The sequence below is a fragment of the Syngnathus acus genome, chromosome 22 (assembly GCF_901709675.1).
Source record: "Syngnathus acus chromosome 22, fSynAcu1.2, whole genome shotgun sequence".
Taxonomy (NCBI): domain Eukaryota; kingdom Metazoa; phylum Chordata; class Actinopteri; order Syngnathiformes; family Syngnathidae; genus Syngnathus; species Syngnathus acus.
Window position 1 is genome coordinate 3196169 of NC_051106.1, and position 13468 is coordinate 3209636.

Below are 13468 nucleotides of genomic sequence, written 5' to 3' on the forward strand. Positions count from 1 at the left end.
TGAGCGAAAGATTATTTATGGATATAAAGGATAGGCAATTTATAACACAATGACAATCATAAATAGTTACAATAGTACTTTAACGTACCAATTTAAGTCGTTCATTGACCAGTCTTGAAACTTGATTTACTCAAGTCAAGTTTCCCTGTTGAAATGTACTAAAATGTTATTAATCTGATCCATCAGAAGGAATATTTTGGACATGTGCCTGATAGGCTGTGAATTTGGTAGCTGGCGCAGGGAAGACAACATATTTAATCCATAAATATATGAACATTGTGTATCAACCTCTCGTATCATATTCTTTTGGATCACCTCATTGGGCAACACAGTTATGAGATGAAGATATGAATGATTGGTGCCCACCTCTTGGTAGGGATGAGCTTTTGACATGTCGAGACTCTAGTGTGCCATTACTACATTTAAAGAGAATGAAAGTAGCCTGTCCTGCACTCCTGTGGGAAATTACCAACCTTAACTGTGACCCACCTCCGCACAGAGCTATGCCACACGCTTCACAGAATTGACTCCTGTCATGAAACTACATTGTACAGCCCCTAGTCTTGGTTTTAGTCAATGCTTCTTCTGTGCTTACACGTGTGAGGATTGGATGTCTTGAATGTATAAGAACATTTGTTGTCAAGTGCAGTTATATAACAAAGTTATATAAAAAAAGTTATATATAACAAAGTTTTATATATAAATATATGTGTACACATACACACACATACAATCATCTCAGCTATTTAAGAATGTTAATTACATAATTAAATTACAAATTGATTTCACACTTGACGTGTAAAGAGGATTGTGTTTGTCATTTCTAAGCGATGACGACAAACGTCTCACGCGTGATTATGAAGCCTGGCAAAGAATTTGAAAGAGCTGAAGCATAACTTCCTGGTATACATAACATACATAATTTAACAATCTAGGCTGTACTTAATTACTACATTAGAGTAATTTACTGTCAAACAACTATTCACGTGGCTTGTACATAATTATAGACTGACAGTGAGCAGAAAGTTGGATGACATGTGAAAGACAGTTTTAGGGCAACAAGTTACAATAGGATGTTTTTTTTTCTGGACACCCCAGCCTTATCACACATTCCAAAAACAAACATATATATTTGAAGGCTCCAAAGGTGTTGATGTGAGTGAGAGTGCTTGTTTGCGCCCTGAGAATGACTGTTGACAAGACCTCTGTGAGTTTGCCAGAAAGTGGGAACAGGCTCCAGATGACCTGTGACCTTAATGACAACACAGCGTACATAAAATAGGTGGATTTTGTTGTACAGTATGTGATCTATAATATACACTGAAGCTTCAAATTTGCTTCATGAACCTGTATTTTTGACTCCTCTAGGGTGGACTTCTGTTCAAATTTGAGCTAAAAGTAAACTGACTTGCCATTTCCTAAACCTTTTTATTTAAACTTACGATTCAAGAACTGGTTCAGAAAGCAAAATTGAAGCTTCATGTTCCCATCATGATTGTATACACTATAATGGAAATGGGTCTGCTTTGTGGGGGGTCGGCTCCACTGGCTGCCACGTAATTTGAAGCCTGATATCATTAGTAAACCAAGCAGGAAAAACAAAATTGTATTAGCATTACCAAAAAACATACAAGCAGGTCTATCCCTAAAATAACTTTAAAAACAGAAATTGGGTTGATGAGTTGAAACATTCAAATGTGATAAATATGCAAAAAGAGAAATGAGAAAATGGCCAATACTTTTTCACATCACTGTATAAAAAAATCATATTTAGTTTCAGAAACTTTTCACTGACACACATTTCACACCTTTACGGGAATCCCCAGCACACAAAATGCTACTCACAGTTGTTTCATTGCTAATAAGGTGTTGTATTGTGTCTTGATGTGCTAGAGGATGAGAGGTATTAACAGACATGGAAATAAGTTGTAACTTGTTACTGAGGGCTGAGAAGCAGTTAAACTCACAGCCGCTCTGCTTTGTCAGCCAGCAGATGTTCTATTGTTCTGCTCGGCGGTGTAAAGTTGCCTCTGTTGAAGTTGGGACATGGGCCGCACCGTTTGATTGTAGGCCCATTGAGTGTTGTCGCCGCCAACCCCCAGCGCCTTCTGCACCCCCAAGCTACTAGCTGAGTCAAGGGGATTTGCCCTCCCCCAACTCCAACCCCCTGCAGACCTCATCTTTGTTGCCTCCACCCCCACAAACACACTAGGTATCTACTTTAGTGTTTGTGTTCTTTGTGCCCCCCTTAGGCCTAATCAGATGACCCCCATTCCCCACCCCCAAACACATCAAAAGGCAATTTATTGACCAATTACTGCGTTGTGAGACTACAGACGACAATGTATTTGCATCAATATGCATTTGAATGCAGATCTAATCTCAAACTCATGCAATCATTTTGATTAGGCAGGGACTGTGTATGCGAGGGTTGTTGTCGTCCGTAGTCATCATCGTCTGCAAAAGTGGAGCTTAGGTAATCAAAATACCTCCCACTATACAACCTGTGTATTAAACGCCCAGGAAACGCACATCCAGCACACACTTCCTGTTTTTGTGTTGAACCCAATGGAGGCAGGAAGTGAGATGAACTGCTGTTCTGTTGACTTTGACTCAGATACACCAGGCTGGCTGGACAATCACATTTGAGAAAAGCAATGCAAACAAATTGAATTAAATTACTTGAGTGCTCTGCAGATGCTTTTAGTGGTCTGTGCACCACGTGTGACCTTCATACGGTTGGTTCCTTGGAGGCCCGATAACACGTCTCAAGAATATGATAACTATTTTGCTTTTGTGGACCTGTTGTCATTTCAATCCTGATTTGTCCGTCAAAATAGACAAATTTCTGACACAAGTTTTTGAATTATCACTCAAGCACAGATTGCGATTACTTTTGCAAATAGGCAAACTGAAGGTATGTTTAAAGTTCTAATACATTTTCACAGTCTTGGCTTCAGCCACCAGGTTTATTTTGGGGGTCGGCCTTCGATCTGGGGTAAGTGTACCCTCTTTGTTGTGTAGTCTACTCCACTCATTCTGGATTTTATCCCCACCCACTGAGACAAGATGGCTGGCGTTGCGACTATTCCTTCTCCTAAAGTACCGTCTATTCTACCGGGCATGTTTCCAGGGCAACCCAACAGTGCAGGTAAACTAGAGTAAGTGAGCCACGAGAGCAGGCTCTTCTGTGAGTGTGTGTTATATTTTGGGCTAGCATTTCCCGCCACCCAGGCTGCAGAGCGTGGGGCGTGGTCTGGCTCCCTAGTCTCGCGCCAAAATGCCGGCGTTATTTAAATCAGCTCAGTGGGTGCGGCCCAACTGTCTCCTGTTAACCCTCTCTAACTGTCTCCTGTTAACCCTCTCTGGTCTTCAGCCTTGCAAGCACAACACAAAGGCGCAACCTTGATTTAAGTACGGGTCTCATAAAAAAAAATAAAAAAAAACCAGACAGATCCAGAGAGCAAGAGAGAGAGACACGGACTGACAGTCGCACACAATTAAATAAATAAATAAATAAATAAATAAATAAAGCCAAACAAAGCCATGCTGTTTATAATTTTAGCCGACCAATAAAAAACAACAACTACTGGACATGCACTAGAACACTGTCTGTCCAATTACAATTTAAGTTAATGACGAAATCCAAGTACCATTAAAAACTATACAGATAGTATACATATATTTGCTTCCCATATATATGTATTTTTGACTGCAGAAGGAATGACCTTAAGGTCAGAACACCGCACCAGACAGACTCCCTTGTCCTCTACTGCTCTCTAGTGGTTGTCTGAGACTTCTTAAAGCACATATCTTTTTTAATTTTCTGTCTCTATTTTAGTTGTTTAAATGCAATGTTTTTCTCTCCTAGTATTTATTGTTGTGTTGATAAATTTTTTCTACGATGCTAATGCAACATAATTCAACTGCGCTGAGCTGCAAAAATTGGACAACAAATCCATTGAGACAAACCTTGTGCCATTCATGACACAGCAGGGCAACATCCTTGATGGGCCATTCAGAAAATTAACTTTTGAATGAACCCAAAATGTAATTTATAGATAGTGGCATTTTAGATGTTAAAATGTTACTTTTCTACATAGATTTCTGTAGTAAAATTGCAATACTTTACTTTGTACATTTTAATTGTTTAAACATACGTAAAAGCTGTTACTTATAATTAATTAATTGTTTCTAGCCAGGGGAACCCAAGACACTATATTCAGAAATTAATCATCTACCGTGTCAACACATAGTGATCACGTGATTAAAGTAAACTCCCATCAATCAATAAGTGCAATAAGTGAAATGTGGAATACAGATTACCGTATTTTCCGCCCTAAAAGGCGCACCGGGTTATAAGGCGCACCTTCAATGAACGGCCCATTTTAAAACTTTGTCCATATATAAGGCGCACCGGCTTATAAGGCGCATAAAATAGAAGCTATACTGCATCAAACTGAGGTTGACTAGGGTTGCGGTATGCATCCACTAGCCAATAACCAACGAGCCCTCTGTAAACAATCGCGTTTCTCAAACGATCTCCTATAAAATGATCAGAACTGACTAAAGTTCGATCTAACGCATTGGTACTACTTACCTATGTTTCCCTTCCATATCGATCCGTAGATTTACTCGAAACATTAACAGAGCAGCCTATTTTGACATGAAATAGCCTGGTACGTATAGCAGCTATCGCAATAGCATTAGCCATCCGCAAAGTCTCACGAGCCTCAGCGAAGTGTAAACAATCGCGTTTCTCAAACGATCTCCTATAAAATGATCGGAACTGACTAAAGTTCGATCCAACGCATTGGTACTACTTACCTATGTTTCCCTTCCATATCGATCCGTAGATTTACTCGAAACATTAACAGAGCAGCCTATTTTGACATGAAATAGCCTGGTACGTATAGCAGCTATCGCAATAGCATTAGCCATCCGCAAAGTCTCACGAGCCTCACCTCGCAATCTCCCATGAGCCTCAGCAAAGTGTAAACAATCGCGTTTCTCAAACGATCTCCTATAAAATGATCGGAACTGACTAAAGTTCGATCCAACGCATTGGTACTACTTACCTATGTTTCCCTTCCATATCGATCCGTAGATTTACTCGAAACATTAACAGAGCAGCCTATTTTGGCATGAAATAGCCTGGTACGTATAGCAGCTATCGCAATAGCATTAGCCATCCGCAAAGTCTCACGAGCCTCACCTCGCAATCTCCCATGAGCCTCAGCAAAGTGTAAACAATCGCGTTTCTCAAACGATCTCCTATAAAATGATCGGAACTGACTAAAGTTCGATCCAACGCATTGGTACTACTTACCTATGTTTCCCTTCCATATCGATCCGTAGATTTACTCGAAACATTAACAGAGCAGCCTATTTTGGCATGAAATAGCCTGGTACGTATAGCAGCTATCGCAATAGCATTAGCCATCCGCAAAGTCTCACGAGCCTCACCTCGCAATCTCCCATGAGCCTCAGCAAAGTGTAAACAATCGCGTTTCTCAAACGATCTCCTATAAAATGATCGGAACTGACTAAAGTTCGATCTAACGCATTGGTACTACTTACCTATGTTTCCCTTCCATATCGATCCGTAGATTTACTCGAAACATTAACAGAGCAGCCTATTTTGACATGAAATAGCCTGGTACGTATAGCAGCTATCGCAATAGCATTAGCCATCCGCAAAGTCTCACGAGCCTCACCTCGCAATCTCCCATGAGCCTCAGCAAAGTGTAAACAATCGCGTTTCTCAAACGATCTCCTATAAAATGATCGGAACTGACTAAAGTTCGATCCAACGCATTGGTACTACTTACCTATGTTTCCCTTCCATATCGATCCGTAGATTTACTCGAAACATTAACAGAGCAGCCTATTTTGACATGAAATAGCCTGGTACGTATTGCAGCTATCGCAATAGCATTAGCCATCCGCAAAGTCTCACGAGCCTCACCTCGCAATCTCCCATGAGCCTCAGCAAAGTGTAAACAATCGCGTTTCTCAAACGATCTCCTATAAAATGATCGGAACTGACTAAAGTTCGATCTAACGCATTGGTACTACTTACCTATGTTTCCCTTCCATATCGATCCGTAGATTTACTCGAAACATTAACAGAGCAGCCTATTTTGACAGGAAATAGCCTCGCGGGTACAACAGCTATTCGGTGACGCCCCCTGACTACAGTTGCCGTAATGCTGGGAAGCGATGCGACCTTGTAATTTATTAGTCGTACTAAAACGTACTGAAACATTTTGGCAGAGCACTGTGTACAACCAGTATGGATCAACAAATTCATCAGTTGATCCATATATAAGGCGCACTGGCCTATAAGGCGCACTGTCGGCTTTTGAGAAAATTTTAGGTTTTTAGGTGCGCCTTTTAGGGCGGAAAATACGGTACTTAAATACTTTCTGGACACGTTTTTGTTGTATTTTCTACCCTTTTAACATTTACTTGCTCCTTTTAGGCCTTTAAACACACTGTTAAAAACATACAAATACATTTAAACATGTATTGTAAGAGCAATGGACAACAAAAATATTGCACAGAGTGTAACAGTCTAATGATCCCACTAAAGCTCGGGGTGGGTGTGCAAAATCCTGTTTCTAATAGTGACCAGAGGGAAAGATAAACAGAAAAATGTCTGGCATCAGAACAAGGACCAAAGACCAAGTGGTGTGGGCGAGAGTTTGGTGTTGCAAAAAGTACCAACATTTGTTGACTATTTTTATTGAGCCGTGTGACAAACAAAGCATAAAATTGCACATTCTGAGCAATACATGAAAAGTTGTGTGATCTGCTTCTTATTCACAATTACCCTGATGTAAAAAAATGCTCTGTCAGCTTGGTTCCAGGCCCATTTGTGACTGAACACAATAATAATGACATGGATAAATGGATGAAGCATCTGTTCATCCTTGAGTCTCTACAAAGATGTCTGCTCAGCATCATCGACACAAGTCCTCCTGGTACTGCTCTAAATTGGTTTGTAGTTATACTGTAATACGTTTAATAGTTTCAAAGCACATTTTACACTTTCATCTTTGTTTCATGTGTGTCTGTTTCTTTGTCTGATGCTAGATGCTGCAATGTTCAGGTGCACCAACCACAATGATCTGAAGTCTTCTCCTAAGTCACTGGATTGTGCAGGTGTACCTAATGTAATGGCAAGTGAATGCTGTTCCCATGTGCGATCAGATCCTGGAAGTGGGTGTCCCTTCCAGTGGTCCCTCCCACCTAGTCTTTGGTTGTTGCCTGGCAACACCGAGTGCTGCTTTGGTGGCAACATCCTGCAGGGGCTGACATAATAAGAGGTGAGACAAAAAAAAAGCCAGAGGGGACTGTGAGGGGGGAGTAAATCACGCATAGAGGACTCAATTTCCCACACTGCTAAGCAGCAGTTTATCATGGTAGAAAAATCTAAACGCATAGTACGAACATGCAATCTGTTAGAAAAAAAACCCCAAATATATATATACAAAACTATACATATCGAATCAACATATATAAATGTGAAACATTGTTGTCACAATACTCTGCGACATCCATTCAGTCATGCAACAAGCGCTTGTCTCACTCAGTCAGATGCTCTGCTGCTCCAGGGAATGCAGCACAACACTGAAAGGGTTAAAACAAGGGGGAGGATGCCAATTGACTCCACGCCAATAGTTGGGATGAGAGAGGAAAGAAAAGCATAGAAGATCTTAAAAAGAACAAGCGCAATGCTGCGGGTAAGAAGAACTGTCAACATGAATGTGGCTTCTCCTTAAACGAGGGCACACATCTTGGTATGCTTCTGCGTGTTATTCCTTTTCCAGAGTGTTCAGCCGTGCTGCTGCAGTCTGATTGATCCTCTATGCTGCGTGCACTCAACTCAAATTGTTCTTGTGCATGAGTGAGACAGCACTTTGGTGGGGAGACGACACAGGAGGAAACAGATTTTTTTCCAAAATGAATTTAAACAATGGTGAAACTTCCAAGGTCAGTGGACAGAACCCAAATGGAGCAAATAGCAGCTGGGAGGATACCAAGAGACTTGGGAAGCCCTCTACTCCGACTCGGAAGCTTCAACCAGTGAGTATGCTTGATTGATTTTCCTAGACTCCATTGCGCAACCTGTGGATGCATCCACATCAAAAAGTACACGCTACATTGCTTGCAAGATGCATCGCATCATCTCGGTTACACATTTGGCATTGATAAACTGTCAATAATTGATAGATAAAAGTTTCTTATTCTATTTTAATTTTCTCATTTACCCCAACTTAACCAACCAACAACTCAAATGGCGAAGCTTACTTTCAACCAAACTCTCAGTCAAGAAATCAAGTCAATGTTTGCAGTGTTAACTTTCAGGCATTGTGGTATGTGCCCCTGCAGAGGGATGAAATGTTTTGAATCACTGTCACCTTGTCACTGCCAGCTCGGTAACAACAAATGACTCTTGGCCATAGCGGGAAGTGCTACGCTAAAACCTGATGAGTTAGTTCAACTCAAATGGTCTGAGGACACTGATTGCAATGATTCATTTAAATTTAATACCGTAACTCATACAATAAGAATAAAAAAAAAGGATTTGACTACAAATAACTCAGATATTTATGAATAGCGTATATAATCACGAATAATGTAATATCTGCTTGACAAAATGTATTTTTACTTTGACACTAAAGTACATTTCAGAGCGAGAACTTCTGCCAACTGTACCGTTGTCGACTCAGAAACGGACTCACGTACTCTGTCGTCACTCAGCCCAAACCTGAGAACGCTATCACCATCGCCGTGTCGTCGCGGGTGCTCTTCAGCATGGAACGTGAGCAGCAGATCTACGAGCGGCAAGGCATGGAGGAGTATCTCAAGTACCAGCTGGAGCATGAAAGTGAGCCTTTCAGTCCTGGCCCTGCCTTCTCCTTCGTCAAGGTCAGAGAAAGCCCAGTGTAGTGCAATTCAATGGTGGGAGGTACAAATTAAATCGCCATATGACATGGTTATGATATGGTGTAATAATCCAGCCATCAAAAATATCTCAGTATGCCACAAAATGTGTCATTAACCCGCCCCCGTAGCATTTTAACACGCTTTGTACATCTGAAGGTGGTGAAGAAAAATAAGGATTAACGAACAAACACACACGTGCATCTCCCCCGAGTATTCAGGAGGTTTATATATATTTCCATCTTGAATACGCACTTGGTCTTGTTCCCAGGCTCTGGAAGCTGTCAACAGCCGACTACGGGAGCTTTACCCACAGAGCGAGGAGCTGTTTGACGTGGTGCTCGTGACAAACAACCACGCATACGTGGGCCTTCGCCTTATCAACACCATCAATCATCATCGTGAGTAAAAACTTTTCATTTCAAATTATATGTCTGTAATGTTTCTGGGGCACATTTAAATATGACATTTGCTGCCATGCTTAGCTTCCTTTCACTCTGATGCCATGACCCAGTCTTTGCAGGAAGTCACACCCTAGTATCCTGTGTTGACATTTATGGAAGAGGAAAACAAATGGATGTAGATTCTCATCCTATAGTGCAAAAGTTGCTTTGGTTTAATTAAGTCCCTCTTGCTGTCCAGTTCCCAGTTTGCTGTTTTTTTAACAGGCTCTTTCTCATGATCCACACACCAAATAATGCTCCCCAAGAGAATTGCGGACCGCCACAGCCATCACTGGTGTGATCAAGCAGAGTGGAGAAAAATGTCACAGTTGTGGGCTTGTGTAAAATGTGGAGAAACTAAGTGCAAGGAGGCAAGGGGTGCATATGTACAGTTCTAAAATAAAATGTACAAAAAATAGGCAAACAGGTTTCTAATAACAATAAAAAATACTTAACTAACAAACAATACTTAATTGAAGTCCAAAAACAAGATTCAAAGTAACAAGCACTGGAATACTCAGAGCGCAACAGGAAAAAGGACGATCCAACACAGACATTGCCCACATAGTCAAGTTGCTGATGGTCTAGGTGTCTTGTTAGCAGGCAACATGGAATTGATTCCTCCTCATGCTGTTTTTTTTTTTTTTGAAAGCCTTACTATATATGGTCATGTTTTCATTAAAAAAAAAAAGCCTTACTATACATGGTCTTTAAAAAAGCATTACTATACATCACAGGTGTCAAACTCAAGGCCCGAGGGCCAGATACGGCCCGCCACATCATTTTATGTGGCCCGCGAAGATAAATTGTGCATCAAATTCGTGTGTCATTACTAGAATTGCAAATTGTCTTCACTTTTAATAATATCTTTTTTTTTTAAATATTTGACCAGTTTTTACTCGTCTGGTTTGAAAACAAGTTATATTGGGGTGTCAACCTGATCCACAAAGTTAACACTTAAGCACGCCAGTCCTTGGGGGCCGCATTCCAACATGTTCCCTCGTTAAATGCACCTGTGTCAAAAGTTAGGCTTCTGCAGAACGTGAAAATGAACTGATCTTTTCACTCAGGTGTGTTTAACGAGGGTAAGTTGGAAAACATATTGGAACGCGGCCCCCCAAGGACTGAAGGTAGACACCTCTGGTTTAACTGAAAGTGAAAAGTGCCACACCCGCCCTCACCCCCACTTTCTGATTGGCTGGTTGATCTGTGACGTCACATGGACACTCCATTAGGTACACCGCCATTTTCAGGTGTACCTAATAATAGGCCACTTCATTAGGGAAAAATTATGGTCAAAGTTTAAATTAAAGTGAGAAGTGCCACACCCGCCCTCACCCCCACTTTCTGATTGGCTGGTTGATCTGTGACGTCACACGGACACTCCATTAGGTACACCGCCATTTTCAGGTGTACCTAATAACAGGCCACTTCATTAGGGAAAAATTATGGTCAAAGCTTAAATGAAAGTGAAAAGTGCCACACCCGCCCTCACCCCCACTTTCTGATTGGCTGTTTGATCTGTGACGTCACTCCGACACTCCATTAGGTACACCGCCATTTTCAAGTGTACCTAATAACAGGCCACTTTATTAGGGAAATATCATGGTCAAAGGTCACAGGTGTCAAACTCCAGTCCTCAGGGCCGCATTCCAACATGTTTTCCAAGATTCCTTCGTTAAGTGCACCTGTGTCAAAAGTTTGGCTCCTGCAGAACGTGAAAATGAACTGATCTTTTCACTCAGGTGTGTTTAACGAGGGTAACTTGGAAAACATATTGGAACGCGGCCCCCGAGGACTGGAGTTTGACACCCCTGGAAGTTAGAGTTAGGGTTTCAAACAACTCGTCTGATTTGAAAACGAGTTATTTGCCAGTTTGTTTTGTAGCTTTTACTGTATATAATATGAGGTGCTCATACATTTATTTGGGTTGACAGTCATAATGGCCCTCCAAAAGAAGCTATGACAACAATGCGGCCCGCGAAAAAAAAAGAGTTTGACACCCCCTGTTATACATGGTCTTTATTTTTAAATAAAAAAGCCTTACTATACATAAAAAGTCCGTACTATACATGGTCTTTTTTTTTTTTTTTAATAAAAAGCCTCATTCTACAAGTTCTTTAAAAAAAATCATGTTTTTTATAATTTAAAAAAAGCCTTACTAACCAACACGGAAGATAATTAAAAACAAGCAAACGCAGGCGACAATGAGCAACATTTGAACAAGACATGATTGGCTGGAGGGATCTGATTGGTTGATACAAGAGACAGGTCTGACTAGAACAAGTGGAAATAAAAACCTGACTAGGCATGAACAATATTCTGAACAACACTGTTTGCACAGTAGGTGGCGGTAATGCACCTTATTCATCAGATGCCACGCACATTTCACAAAAACAAGACATGAACAAGACATTCAGGAAAAACACACATAGGATGAAATGAAAGGAAATTCAACCAAACAATGCAAAAGTCAACCAAAACACAGATCATGACACTTTGTCTTTTCTACGTTTCTCCACCCACATTCACAAAAACAAGACGTGAACAACAGATTCAGGAAAAACCACACAGGATGAAATGAAACAAAATTCAACCAAACAATGGAAAAGTCAACCAAAACACAGATCATGACACTTTGTCTTTTCTACGTTTCTCTTTGATTCTCTTTCAGATTTATTGATCGAGCGCTTCTGCATGACTGGAGGAAACAGTCCTATAGGTTACTTGAAAGCTTACCACACAAACTTGTACCTTTCTGCTGACTCCACCAAGGTGCGAGAAGCATTGGAAGAAGGTCCGTGCAAAGCCATAAAAGTACTATATTACTAATGGCTTGAATTAAATAAAGGCTATAACTGTGTTTGTGTATTAGGTATTGCAGCAGCCACTATGTTCACCCCGGAGAAGATGAAAGAAGTGTCGGACACTCAGCTTCGTGTGGCCTTTGACGGAGACGCTGTCCTTTTCTCAGATGAGTCGGAACGCATTTTCAAGGCCCACGGACTGGACAAATTCTTTGAGCACGAGAAGGCTCACGAGAACAAGCCTCTGGACCATGTAAAATACACACTCAGTGAACGGTTCGAATAGAATGCGATTTGTGGACATTTGTTGCAGAAGAAAGGAACCATATTTGGATCCTCGAAAGGGTGGCAGTTACAATAAAACTATTTGATTCCTGCTAGAGGGTCATGATTAGATACTAAAAATAATGAAAGCACCATTTAGAATGGCAGATCCCTATTATAAGTACAGTATGATTTTAACAATTCAAATTTATGCTCTTCCATCTTGCTGCAGGGCCCACTGAAGGGATTCCTGGAGGCTTTGGGAAAACTACAAAGGAAGTTTTTTGACAGGGGCCTTCGCATGGACTGCCCTATCCGCACCTACCTGGTCACGGCTCGCAGTGCCGCCAGTTCCGGTACCAGAGCCTTAAAAACGCTTCGGTCGTGGGGTTTGGAGATTGATGAGGCGCTCTTTCTAGCAGGAGCACCCAAAGGCCCCATGCTAGAGAAGATCAGGCCGCACCTTTTCTTTGACGATCAGATGTTTCACGTGGAAGGGGCGGCTGAGCTTGGCACCGTGGCTTGTCATGTTCCCTACGGCATTGCACAGAGACTTGCAAAGAAATGACTCTGTTACCAGATTGATCAAGAGGCCCTATACATAAGGATGTAGAGGAAACTACTTAGGTATAATGGTGGAAATGCTCTAAAATGTAAAAAAACAAAACATTTATGCTAATGTGAATTAATATCATTACACTAAAACAAAAAAGCTATTTTATTTCCAGAATTGTCCGTCTATAATGTTTGTCTATCATAAATTTGTTAAATATCGGTTTTTATAGTTTTATTTTAATCTTGCACATCGGTGACATGTACTTGTTGTGGTTGATTAACTTATTACAAATCTAGATGTTGTGAGATTTAAAAAAGGTATATTCGTCTCATTACTATAGAACAGTTTCCACATCGTTATTGACTTTTAAATTCTCCAAGCTGTGTCGTCGAGTCTTGCTTTGACTTTTATCTGCCTTTAATCAGCAAAATCAAACATGCTCAAAT

At 40.9% G+C, this 13468-nt stretch overlaps 1 protein-coding gene across 2 annotated transcripts; it reads left to right on the forward strand.

Annotated features, from left to right (window-relative positions):
* The first annotated feature begins 7159 nt into the window (after positions 1-7159).
* LOC119116635 (cytosolic 5'-nucleotidase 1A-like) lies at positions 7160-13357 on the forward strand. 2 transcript variants are annotated; one of them, XM_037242193.1, is made up of 8 exons: positions 7160-7331; positions 7599-7748; positions 7836-8091; positions 8770-8937; positions 9224-9353; positions 12070-12192; positions 12271-12455; positions 12699-13357. In XM_037242193.1, the coding sequence occupies exons 3-8, from the start codon at positions 7909-7911 to the stop codon at positions 13032-13034; spliced, it is 1125 nt and encodes a 374-aa protein (XP_037098088.1). In that variant the 5' UTR covers positions 7160-7331; positions 7599-7748; positions 7836-7908; the 3' UTR covers positions 13035-13357. The 2 variants fall into 2 exon arrangements, with proteins under 2 accessions (XP_037098088.1, XP_037098087.1); XM_037242192.1 differs by having other exon boundaries at positions 7599-8091.
* The last annotated feature ends 111 nt before the right edge of the window (positions 13358-13468 follow it).